This window comes from Pseudonaja textilis, chromosome 2 (genome assembly GCF_049901715.1).
Source record: "Pseudonaja textilis isolate UNSWEBS1 chromosome 2, rPseTex1.2, whole genome shotgun sequence".
Lineage (NCBI taxonomy): Eukaryota > Metazoa > Chordata > Lepidosauria > Squamata > Elapidae > Pseudonaja > Pseudonaja textilis.
The window spans coordinates 87,101,545-87,115,043 of record NC_141991.1 but is presented as its reverse complement, the minus strand read 5'-3'; the positions used below and the strand labels follow the sequence as shown (position 1 = coordinate 87,115,043).

At 37.3% G+C, this 13,499-nt stretch overlaps 1 protein-coding gene across 1 annotated transcript in view; it reads left to right on the top strand.

Moving 5' to 3' along the window:
• STK10 (serine/threonine kinase 10) overlaps window positions 1-13,499 on the top strand; it is a 74,600-nt gene that overhangs the window by 31,120 nt on the left and 29,981 nt on the right. The window contains exons 3-4 of the mRNA XM_026696375.2: window positions 9,844-9,892; window positions 13,072-13,221. Of these exons, the coding sequence (XP_026552160.2) occupies window positions 9,844-9,892; window positions 13,072-13,221 (199 nt within the window). The remainder of the gene's footprint in view (window positions 1-9,843; window positions 9,893-13,071; window positions 13,222-13,499) is intronic.

Genomic DNA, 13,499 nt, shown 5'->3' with positions numbered 1-13,499 from the left:
AATGTAGTTATCAGGCCCCCTAGCTAGAACTTGGCAATATAATAGTCTTCTTGCCTTAAACTCAGGAGAATTTTCCTTCAGCATGGTATATTTTTGTAAGAATTTTTATTCTATCTTAAGATGGAGTTGCTTTAAATGGTTGGTTGACGTCTGTGAACCTGGAGTAGAGGTCCTTCCACTATCTTAATTAATGCATTTTCCCCACTTTGTTATGATTTAGCCAGAATTTCAGTGTTACAACTAGTAGAAGATACAACCAACTTTCTACCTTGGAAAAACTCTAGCTGCCAATGTAACTGCCATAGCAGAATCCTAGAATATCAGTTAATCTAATATATTATGCTTTCACCATCCATCATTCCATTGCTTCCAATCTTGCCAAAGCCAACTTCTGTGCCACTGACTCCCTGCTGCATCAATAATAACCTTAGAGTGAAAGATGATAGGAGGAAAGGCAAAAGTCAGGAATGGGAGAGAAATACAGCTCTTGATTATGGCTTTGTTGTATACAAAAGAACTCTGAGTGCAGTTGTTGTTTTTTTTAAACAGAATTGAATCTTTATTGGATAATTCTTCACAGTCAGCCCAAGTTCAAGATCTGCCATAGGTTACGTTCTGAGAACTGTCTGTCTGTCTCATCTGTCTGACTATCTATCAATCTATTTAGTTTGCTGCCCATTTAAGAAATGTTTAAAAAGCAAGGAAAGGCCTGTTTTTTTTCCAAATCAGCAAAGTTGCATTCTAGAAACCTCAGATTATTTCAGTAGGGGTGGGAACTATGTAGAACAAGGTATTTCTCAAGGAACTTTAATCCCAGCTGTTTAGGGCCTTGTGAAATCTTTCTACTTTTCCTGGGAATAGCTGTATAACAGAAGCATGGTGTAACCTCTTTGCATTCTGGGGTGGGAAAGGAAACACTAAATCAGACCTTATTCCAGGAAAGTAATTTGACTTTCAATGTGTGTCTGAACAATTAATGCTCCAATAATAGTTGAGCATTACCCAAATTTGACTTTCAATGTGTGTCTGAACAATTAATGCTCCAATAATAGTTGAGCATTACCCAAATTATCAGAAGCATATTTTTTTTGTCTGAAATTGTTTCTTCCAGGCACAAGTTAATGTTATTTCTTATTAAAATTCCCTAATTTTTAAAATAGTGGTATATTTTACATTATATTTGGAGGGTAGGTGGCTGCAAGATATAGTCCATGATGTCATTTTTTTTCATCTTGAGATGCACTGAGCTTATCTGAATGCAAAACGGATTTTGTCTCCTGCTAAAAATTCACATAATACCATTGATCTTGGGCAATTTACTTCCAATCGGGCAATTTTACCATTATGGTCTCTGGAGGTAACAAAATGAGAATTGTATACCAAAGGATGTGCCACTGTTATTTAAGATTGTTGCTTTTTCTGTATCCCAGCACGTGCCCCATGAATTTATTTATATTTATATGCTGCCCAATTCTCAACTCTGGGCAGATCACAAATAAAACTATTAAATGCAGGAATAAATACAATAATAATACAAAAATGAAAAGTAAAGGGTGACAAAGATAACAAATTGAACAGGAATGTTAGAAAATGGACTTACATAGTGAAAATGGAGGCTTCCCTCACTCTTGCCAAAGGCTTAGGTGAATAATTAGGTCTTCAAAGTCCTTTGAAATATCCGCAGGGTGAGGGCTGTCTGGATCTCAGGGGAACCTTATTCCAGAGGGCAGGTATTGTGATAGGCGACATTGTTTAATCAAACCCAGAGCGTGCAAACCTTGCTATATCAAAGTAGGTGAGTGGATACCAAGGGGAGATAAGTGAAGCCTAAGTAATGAGGCCTTAAACCATGTTGGGCTTTATAGTAAATACCTTGAATAGCACCTGTAAGCAAAGTGGCAACCAGTTCCGCTCACAGAGTAGAAGTGTTACATAGGCATAGTGGGACATGCCCATCACTGCCTGCATTGTTGTGTTCTGGGCCAGTTGAAACTTCCAATTGGTATTCAAGAACAGCTTCATTAGAGCATTCTACATGAGTCAAGCTGTAAGGTGATCAGAGTGTAGGTGAATGTCGAAAGGTTTCTCAATATAGGAAGACCCTTCCCCAATACAGCACCTTCAGTGGGGAAATGCCACCCCAAGCAAGATCAGAGATAAGATGTTATATCTCTGGATGGCTCAAATATCCATAGCCACTCAATCTTGGTTGAGCTGAGTTCTCGCCATCCATAGTCACTGAGACAGAACCTCGGTAGCATCAGTTGAAAGATATATTGATGTTACCAAACCCAGAAGTTTCAGGTAGATGTTGAAAAAGATTACATAGAGCAGTCCGTTCAAGAAATGTATATCTTTGTTTAAAAAGAGATAGAAATGGTATCAGCAGTTATATAATTGTGAACCTGACTTTGAACATTTGTGCCTTTAATTTGGTTTGTTATTTTGCTGGTGGTTGTCATATAGTTAAATAGCTTCCTCTTATTAGCAGACATTGTGTTAAATGATCATTTAGTAAAATCTAGACTAAGAGACCAGAATTTAGAAAGCTGCTGTATATAAATCAAAATAAGGCAAACTAATTAAAGCGGACAGGACATCGGTGTTTCAACAAAAACCAGTATTTTCCAGTGTTGCAGTCTCTCTCTGAGCTATGATGGGATTGTTTTCATCAACTCAAAAAAAAAAAAAAAAACAAACTCCTTTGTAAATATCAGGTTTCTATTAATTTTAGAATCGACTCATTTGATTCTGTTTTTCATTGGAGTTTCCTGCAGTATAGACTCTGGAAAAGAAATGTAATTGGAGCCAAAGTATAGGTTAGATGGTCAAGAAATATAACTTAATGCTGGAGTCTGAAGGGGTTTTTTTGAACCAGAGGGCACATTTTAATTTAGACAGTATATTATGGGCATTGGAACAAGATGGTTGCCTGGGTGGATACGGCCAAACTTTTAAAAAGCCTATTTACCAGAAATCAAACAACGCATTGGATTATAGTCCCCCACCTTTTTATAGAAGCTTTTTGAAAATGCAACCTTGAGGCTAGTGTTTTGCAACATGCTAGCTTCTTAATTGTTGTTATTATTGTGGAAGAAATACTATTTGCCTGCAAACAAGAATTGGTGAGACCACAAAATAGACAAAGTAATGGAAAATGAGGAAGATAAAGTGCTCTGGCACTTTAGAATTCAAATAGAGAAGCAACTGTTGCACAACACCCCAGACTTAACAATGATTAGAGTCACAAAAATATAAAATCAGATGGAACCGGGGCCTTGGCAGGTATATTTTATTCATATATATAATTTCTGAAACTACTTGACTTATAATGACTCTGGGAAGCATATCCATGTTAACGACAATTTGAGACAGTATAACCGATAGGAAAGGGTGATAAGCATCCAGAGAGAGCAATAAAGTCCACATAATGAGTGCAAGACATTCCCATATGCCACTCCCCCTACGCCAAGGACTGGGAGAGAACTTTGTTTTAGGGCTACTAAATAAGATGTACAGACTATATCTGTAGCTTATAGAAGCCAGTTCAATACACCGGTGGAGGTGCTGGCCCAGAAACCAGGATACACTGAGTTCTAAGCCTTCCTTAGCTAACTGTATGATTTTGGGTCAGTCACACTCTCCCAGCTTAATCTACTTCACAATGTTATTATTGTGGGGAAAACTGAGGGAGGGAGTATTATGTAGAGTGTTTTAAGCTGTACAAATAAAAGCAAGATACCAATCTATTAATAATATGGATCTTTAGCAAGTTACTGTTCCAGAAGGTAGGTGTGATGACGCAGAGTATCTCAGAAATATAACAAAACCCAAAACATAAATAAAAGTCCTTTAATGCCTTCAGCTTGGCTTCACTGTTTAATTGTTCACAGTGGAGGAGTAAACTATTTCCAAAATAACATTTCAAAGGCAAGAACACAGTTCACATTCAAAGAGCTGATAACGAAGCAAAAACCAAAAACAAACCACATTGAATAAAGTTCCTCAACAGACCAGGATAGAGAAATGCCAACTTCAGGAAGATAACCAGGTACAGTCCATTGGAAGAATGGCAACCAAGATAAATCTTCTTTAGGAATAAAACCCTAATTTGTCTGCAGCGTCTGTTAGCACGCAGGTCCAACCTTTTATGCAGATCTCACACCTACAACCCATGAAGAGGATCATGGCCCTCTCCTCCTGAGTATATCACGTTTTACCCTGATCCTCTCCTCCCTGTGTGCCCTAGGATGGATAGGGGATGGGCCTGGGTCCTCCTTTGACTGCTCAGCCAGCCTCTGCCCTTCCCCAGCCTCCTCCGCCACCTCTGGAGCCACACTTTCATTCCCTGTTGGCTGTCCCTCCTCTTCCTCAGAGTCAGTCTCCACCAGGAGCATGACAGTAGGCGTTGCACACAGAAACAGCATCATTCCTGGACTCCATCAAATGATCCAGTTTAGTCAATGGATTCCAAAACATGCTAACTCTGGCTGATTTCACCAGACAAGCAGAAACCAGAGGAGACAGAATAGTCAGGTCCTAGGCCATGAAGGCCTTTCTGTCACAAATGCTGCATTGGAGACCTGAATAGTAGTGACTTGATCGTTTCACTTCTGATGGAAAGTATGATACACTTGAATGTTTGAATACAAAAAGTAAATTGCAACCCCAATATTTTGGGCATGATAAAGATCTTCTTCAGAGTGGATCTTGAGACAGAATAGATGCAAATGCAAGATTCTTCTGTCAGAGCAGTATTTTTGGAAAGTTGATAATTAGAATTTAGTTCTGGGACAATTTCAGTAAAGCTAACAGAACACGCCCAGTAATACACAAGTATCTCGCATTTTGTCTCTGGCACACACACCCTACTTTTTAGCGTGCTTTCCCTGCAGGATTAATTATTGAGAGAATTGCTAGTTTGTAAGAAAAGCGACCAAAGGTCATGAATTCTTCACACAGGAAGGGTGGTACTAAGTTTTCGGCTCTAATCTTTGCTTACTCAGCAGTTAAATTTCCATGCAACAGACTTTAAACCTCTTTTGCTGAGAAGAGTACAGACCACGGTAAGAAATGTGAAAGGATGGATTTGATCTCTCTGGAGTGAAGTCACAAATCTGTCTCCAAAAATGCAATGGCTAGCATCCTTTTTAAGTTTTTACTGGTGACTGAATCTTAACAGTCTCTCTGAGAGCACCTGACTTCTTACCTAATGAAACAGTAACTCTCCCCTATTTCTTAATCAAGACTGATTCTCAAGATCCTGGTGCAAATCTTTTATGGATGGTATAGATATTGGTTTTTCTACAGGAGTGAGAATGGCCTCCAACGCAGAGCTACAGTGATCCTAATTAGCTTCGGTTGTGTGGTAACTATCCAAGAGTGGTTGGTCTGAAGAATCTCTTGTTCTAATCATGTTCCCCAGCACCCATACAAGTCAACGAGTTCCAAAGCAGTTTCCAGCTAGTCACCTTGTTTCTTTTCTTTTTAAGTTTTTTCTCTTCAAAAGGCTACTCTAGTTTGTGATTAAATGCTTATCCTTGAAACCAATTCAAAAAAATATTTTAAAAGGAATTGACAAATACTAAAAAGAGAAATAACAAATGTGACATTTGTCACCACTGGGTAGTTCTGTTACATGAAACTTACGTTTGTAAGGTTTAGATTAGAATATCAAGTCTGGCTTGAACTCGGCTATGGGGCCCATCAATATCATTACATAAGACCATTCCTTCTTTTTTTTGTTTTCTTTTTTAAACCACTTCTATTAAAATTATTTATGAAATTAAGAGTGTATGTTGTTCAGTGACTTTTTCACAACTGGAAAAAGAACGCTGAAGCAGATGGGCTGGAGATGGTTCAGGAATCCCATGCCAGATTTGTTCACTATTTTAGGGCTTTACAGAAACCATCTGGTATGCTGCCTTTTTAAGACTAGTGATCAAACATTGGAAGGCAAATTTTAGCTGAGAGATGAGAGCTGCCTAGTACCATTGAGCTAAGGAAAATAAGGTCATGAAGTTATTGTGCTAATGTATATGAAAGGTTTAGATGAGTCCCAGGAATAACCACTGTGAACAATTTTTAGACTTTTTCTTTCCCGGTGTTTCATTTAAGAAAGGGCATCAACACTGCTACTTGACTTGAGTAGTGAATTGTGTTATTTTCTATTTGTTCCATGGTAACTAAATCCTGTTTCTTTCTTCTGTTGAATTTGACCACACAACTTGTATACTGTAGCTAGCCAAGAGCTTAAAAAAGGAAATAAATGTCTGTTTAATATTGTTCTATAGAACGAAGCACTCTTAAATGTTTATGTTTGGGATTGAAGGCAAGCCTTATTATTGGATTTCATATAACTGTCCTATTGTCAGGATTCCGGCAGTTACTCCAATTAAATCAGTTTAATTGAAGTTTTATGAGTTGACAGATAGTCTGATATTGCCTAGCTTTTTGAGATCAGCCAAAAGTTGACAAACAGTTGGTGCTTAGCTGGACAGTTTAGTAATCCATTTAAGCAGCTGTCAGTTATATTGTATCCAGAGTATACCAGAGAGGAATGATTCTGCAGTGACTGGTTTTCTTAATTGACTACATTTCAAGCTTGTATGAGGGGAATAAAATGTGAATGAAGCTTGCTTTATTGTTCATTACAGGTCACAGATGCATCGAACGTATCAAAATAAAAGACAATAAACTACTAAAATGGCATAGGAACATTTGCAACAGCACTTAATATAACCAGTAAGAGCAATCCCAAATTAATTTACCGTTAGCAAAGCATGAGTTCTCCAGCTAGAACTCAAATCATGAGTTCTCCAGATGCAAACAGTAGGGTTGTTTGGGGACTTTGGTCTGCCAAGAGGAGCTTCACTTACAGTTCATATGAACAACTAGGGAATGGCTTAATGAGCCATGTTAGCAGCTCTACAAATATCTCTATAAAAAATTGTTGTAGATTAAAACGTGGTTCAATTATTCAGTATTCCCAGACTGACAGAATAAATGCTTTCTATATTAAGGGTTTTCTGGAATCTGGTTTCTAACACGGTTGATGGCAACTCTCAAATTAGAGTAATGAGAAAACCTTGTAGGATTGTCCCTAGTACAAAAAGTGTAGGGAATTATTGGCAACCAAGAGAAAGAATGAATTTGTGGGCATGCCCAGTATGCCCAATGAATGAAGGAAGGAATTTTTGAGCATGCACAACACATAAAATGTTGCAAAGTCTCATCCTAGCTGAAGACTTGGAGATGGCGCAGGAATGAGCAAATGTTTGTGGGTTTAAAAATAATTAAATGGTAAAAGGGATGCTTTAAAGAACCGCAGAGACGTATAGCATTTACTCCTTAAAATCTGATCCAAAAGATGCAGCCCAATTTGGAAGGTTGGCATTATTTTATGAGTGTACCTGGGAGGGAGTCACTCTTCTTCTGGCTTGCCTGGGTAATTATGCCCTATAGCAAGTTGCAGATATTGGCCTAGCTGGTTCAAATTCACTTGCAAAACAAAAATTAATTAAATAGAACCTAAAATTCATATGTAGTCATTTAAAGTATTCTAAGTTGCACGGGGTTTCCATCCAATTATTTGATATCAAATATCCAGTATATCAAATGACACAGCCAAGATCATGTTCCACCTCATCTGTCTTTCTGGCCTAATACTGGGGAAGGTGGGAAATAGTAATTTAAATCTTTTTGGAAGTCTAACAGAGTTGGGAACATTTGAAATCCACTGCGGAGGGGAAATTGCCAAAGGAGGGGCACTGCCACAAAAAAATGCACAAGTACTATATCCCACTAAATGGCATTGCCTTATGGAAGGGATCTGGAATATGCCCACCTTATGAGAGCAAATAGGACAAGCCAAAATAACTGAAGACAGACAATTATGTGAATAATCTTGTCTATATCATGTACTGTACAGAGTTATAAGCAATAACTTTGTTGATTCAACTCATCCGCGACAATAAGCATTCCTATTTCTGGTTGGAAAAGATCTCGGTATTACTTGAATATAAAAATAATGCTGAAATTTTATTGGTTCAGAGTAGCTGTTTTTGCAATAAAAAAATCATATTTGATATTTATTTATTTAGTGAATTTATATTGCCCTCTATTTGCCCATGGCGACTCATGATATGATATGATTATGCTAAGAAATTAAAGAAATTAAAATGCGAGTCTGATTGGTTTTGGTTAAAGGGAGGGCATCAAGAAACATATTTCAAAAGATATGATAATGACAGGTACAAAATATTCTACCTAAATATCATGTTAGCACAGTGAAAGCAGATGAAACTGAACAGCAAAAACCTGAAAACTGATAGCTCCTCCAGCCCCTCCCTCTCCAAACATTTCAAAGGCAGATCTGTACTGAGAATTGATAATCATTGAAATAACCTAAAGCAGAAGAAAACTTCCAAATAATATGGTGAATTGTCCAGGCCAGCGGCCATCAAATTTTGGTGGGCCTCAGAGAAATCTCACCCTCAGAGTACCCCCCCCAAAGCAATTAGTCCAGGCTGCACAGAAACACAAGGCTGTGCCACCCACATGGCCCGCGGGAACCCTCCCTGCCCACTCACTCCTTACCCAGTTAACTTGCTTGCTAAATTGCTATTTTTCCTTTTTCCGACCGTCATCTGTTCTGCTGTGCCGGGAGATTTAGATTAGCTAGGAAGCAGGAAATGGTTGGATTTCTTGCTTTCTATCTAGTCTCTAGATCTTCAGCTCTGCTTTTAAGCACAGCCGAACCTCCCTTAGGACTGAAGTTTCTATTATTCAGTGCAGACTCATGGCAAGCAAATTTTATTTGACAGACTGAGCTAGCCAATGGCAGATAGATAGATCACTGAATGATTCTGTGAGCTCAATCTGCCTGCCTGCTTTGCCTGATTTTGAGTAAAAATTGCTCTTTTTTTATAAAAAAAATCAATATTTATAAAAATATTTATAATATTTATATACAAGCCATATCCAGCCAGTCACATGACCACCAAGCCACACCCACAAATTAGGCCCTGCCCACAGAACCGGTGGTCCCTGGGATTTAAAATCATGAGTTTGGTGGTCCCTGAGGTCCAAAAGGTTGATGACCCCGTTCTAGGCTTTCAAGCTGTTATCACATCTGCTATGACCACTATCGTATTCTATTATCAAGTGAAAATATCTGGAACAATCCTTCAAGCAGCAGTCAAAATCTCTAAACACATGAAGAGACAATGTGTGAGCCTTAGCCATTTTGGACAGAGACATCGATACACATAGGGACTGGAGGGTTTTGATTTCTAAACTAAAAGGAATAATTGTAGGGCACATCTGGCCCAAACTATAACAATACTGTTGTTCCAGTCTAACTCAAAGACAACCCAGTGTGCTTTGAATGTATTAATAGTTTTGAAACAAATTATTATTTTTGTTAAAAATTACAAGAACTGTAAGATGGTTTGCCTTGACTTTAACACAACATTTATCTTTCCTCATAGGAGGAAAGAAAATCTGTTTAGTTATTCTTGTGTTTGAATGAGCATCTTAACACCTTGTTATAATATTTCAGCAGCAGCAAAGAGTCCAGCTCAGTTGTGAAAATGTTACTGAAATGCAACTTTATTTTGAAGAAGAAATAACTGACTATTGTTATTGTTGTGGTTGTTCATTCAGTGACTCCAGGTTTTTTATATATAGTTGTTATATAGTTATGTGTGTGTATACACATATCAAATATATGTATGTTTTAAATAACCTATTTGTTCATTTTGCATATTTTATGAAATAAAATGTGTATCTTATATAAATATCATTTTTGCCTATCCACTTAAATTATGTCTTTCTCTTTAGATTATGATTGAGTTTTGTCCTGGTGGAGCTGTAGATGCTACTATGCTAGGTAAGTACAATAAAGCTTCATATTGTTAACCTTTAGCGTATGTTGCTAAATAAATAGGTACTAACAGTAGGTCATCCCATATTGTATATAGAATATAACAGCTTGTGTTTAAAGGTATGCGCATAAAATATTCCCATAATAACCTGACAATAATTATATGTGTATACAGGAAATTTAGTAGTAGGAAGACATATGCCATTATAGAAAAAGCTTTTTTTCACAGTTTTTCTTAAAATACAACATAGCAAGCAAACCTATGGATGTTGTGCTTTATTTTTGAGATCAGTCTGGGAGTTGTGGCTTTATCATGCAGAGTGAGAGGTGCCCAGTGGTGAAAAAAAGATAGAGCAAGTCTATTTAAAAAAAAATTTTTTCTAGTGATGTGGTTTAATTTGCTATGGCTGATATTTCAAAGTGACCTGTAGTGATGGTTTCATGGTCTTCCTGATAGGAAAAAATTTTTGGGGGGGTTCTTTGGGATTTTAATTGCACTGTGTTTTTTTTTTTTTTTTTTTCACAAATCACCTCCAGGACTGAAAAGGTGCTTATAGAGGAAAGCAAAGTGGAAGAATCAAGCAATATTTCAAATTAAATTAAAACTAAAAGTTCAGCAGCCGTCCTTAAGTCAGGAGGTAGTGAAGTTCTGCCTGTTTAGGGGTAACTTGTCATAGAAGCTGTAGATCTAAAGAAAGAGGGGGAAACTTTAATATGCAATTAATTGATTCTGATTCTAACACTGATTCTGATCATGGGCAATGAATCCCAACTGTGCCCTTTAGTTTCACGATGAGCCTATCCTTTGGTCATTGCAACCTTGAAGACAATTTCAGCTTGGAGAGGACTTGAAATCCCGAAAAACTCTCTCAGAACCAAGTGTTGCTATCTCTGGAAACATTTTGAAGAAATATAATGCTGACAAAGGGAGCATTCCCCCTATCCCTTCAAGCATGTCTGCTCTTTAAATGAATTCAACTTCTCTACTGGAAGAGGGCAAATAAGAAATAAACACTGAAATGGGAGCTTTTTTCCTTTGTTTAAGATGTTTTGCTGCTGAAAGAATGGCTGTCCTACTTAACAGCTCCCTCTTGGATTAGCTTGGTTTGACATTCATATGGGATCATGCTACTTAATGCAAAAGATAGGGAATATTCTTAAATGTCTTATCTATTGTGGTTTAGCAAAATAATAGTAATAAGGAAACTAATTTCTATTACAATAACTGTGAGTCAAGGCTTTCCTTATTTTATTATTAGTCATCTGTAATAATTGCGCCTTGGAGAATTACATATTTATTTATATAAATATCCTTATCTTTTCCTCCAATGAACATGCATCTCTTGGTATGCTAAACAGCCCTGTTGGCTTTCAGCCTTAAGGGCCTGTTTTTTCCCCCTTTTCTGGGCAGTGGGCCAGAGTTTTGGATGGGTCTATCCTACAAAGCTTTTGGAATTTGGCATATGTATGGTTGGCCTCATTTATTTGGTACTGTGGTATGTCTTTGTGTGTAGACTGTTTTCTGATTCTTAGTTTCTATGTTTTTAACCCATGTAAGGAAGAAAGAGTTGCTGTTTGCAAGCCATATGAATTCTTTAAAGAGATAAAGACAGTACAAATGTTTGAAAAAAGAGCAAAAAAATCAATTACAAAAAATATATCAAGTAAGCAGGAATTGCATCTTCTAAAGTTTATCTTGCCTGTAGAAAAAAATGCCTTTCTGAAGACTGACTTACACCTAGTACCTCTTATACCCATTCCTGCTGTGGTGGCTCAGACAACCAGCAAGATTTATGGTTATGAATTTGACCAAGGCGCAATCACTTTTAGGAGGCCATTAACAGAATAGGTTTCTTTCAGCTTGAAATAGCTATTACAACCTAACTCTTTTTGGATGCTAATGAATGGCTAAGCACTTATTTGATTGTTATCCTTGTCATTCCATAAGCCTTAATATGGGCTGCAGACTATCCTCCAAGCTAAGAATCACAAAACAGACAACACACAAAGACATACCACAATACAGAATAGTCCTCCAATGGATTTTCCAAACCATTCCTCCATGACACTCAAACTTTAATCTATTTTGTTGCCAGACTATCAGGGAGACTGTTTTGCTAGAAGTGAAGAGAAATTTCACTAGAGCAACCACAAAATCATTTAGATCTGTACTGTCCCTCCATATTCGGATCACTATCTTCTTGCTTTGAAGTAAAAACAAGAGATGAGGTGTGATTTTTTTTTTATCTCTTGTATTTACATGAGGTAAACAATCTATTTTTTAAAAATATTATTCTTGCTATATGGGGCCAAGTATCCTTTTGTACTGCCTCGTGATAGCCTCAGTCAGGATTTAATATTTCGAATATTTTCTAAGCAGAGGGACTCTTGCTATCTTTTTTCTAATTTTTTCTAAGCAGAGGAATGCTTGCTATTCTTTTTGAAGCATCCTTCCAGTGAGGAAAGAGGGGAAAGCTGTTAATGGGTGTGACAAATAAAACAGACGGTGCACACTTTTTACAGCATCTTGATTTTTTTGAGTTTTTAAACCTGATTTTGCACTGAAAATGAAATTGATGGGTGATAGATTTTACATATTAACATGAGTTACCTATATTTAAGAGGAAACAGGCCATGGCCCCTAAAACATAGTCCTCAACTTACAACAGTTTGTTTAGTGACCGTTCGAAGTTACAACAGCACTGAAAAAAGTGACTTATGACCATTTTTCATTTTATGACTGTTGCAGCATTCCTCTGGTCACATGATTAAAATTCAGAAGCTTGGCAACTGACTCAAATTTAGTTACAATGTCCTGGGTCATGCAATGGCCTCTTGCAAATTTCTGACAAGCAAAGTCAATGGAGAAGCCAGCTTCACTTAACAACCATGTTACTAACTTAACAACTGCAGTGATTCATCTAACAACTGTGGCAAGAAAGGTCATTAACTCACTTAAGCAAAACTCACTTAACAAATTCTCACTCAGCAACAGAAATTTTGGGCTCAATTGTGGTCCTAAGTCATAGTAGAACCTATATTGCAGGTTTTGGTCTTTATCCCTTGTAATTTATTAGTCAACTAGTTATGTTTCAATTGGTTGTCACTCTCAGTCTATGCCTGTTACTGCTAATTGAATTTCAGAACAACGTATAACTCAGGAAGTCTTTCCAACTGCTTTATAGAGCTGGATCGAGGCCTGACTGAATCCCAGATCCAGGTGATTTGTCGCCAGATGCTGGAGGCCCTGAACTATCTGCATGGCAAGAAGATTATCCATCGAGACTTGAAGGCAGGCAATGTGTTGCTAACCCTAGATGGAGATATTAAACTTGGTAAGAAATGTACTTAGCTCTTAATGAGAAATAGTTGTTATATCAAAAGATTGGTTCTTGTATTCAGTAAGTGTGAAAAGTAGGGAAGGGCTTTCTTTTAATTGCTGGGACTATTTTGTCATGAAAATAGCTATCAGGCAACTGGGCACATTTAGCTGTTAAATAATAGTCTTTTGTTAGATTGGTCTTCCTCCAGCCTTTTTCACTGATCAGAATTTGTTGGATTGGAAAAGAAGAATTTGCTGAATGTAATCCAGCAGCTTTTATTATTGACCAGA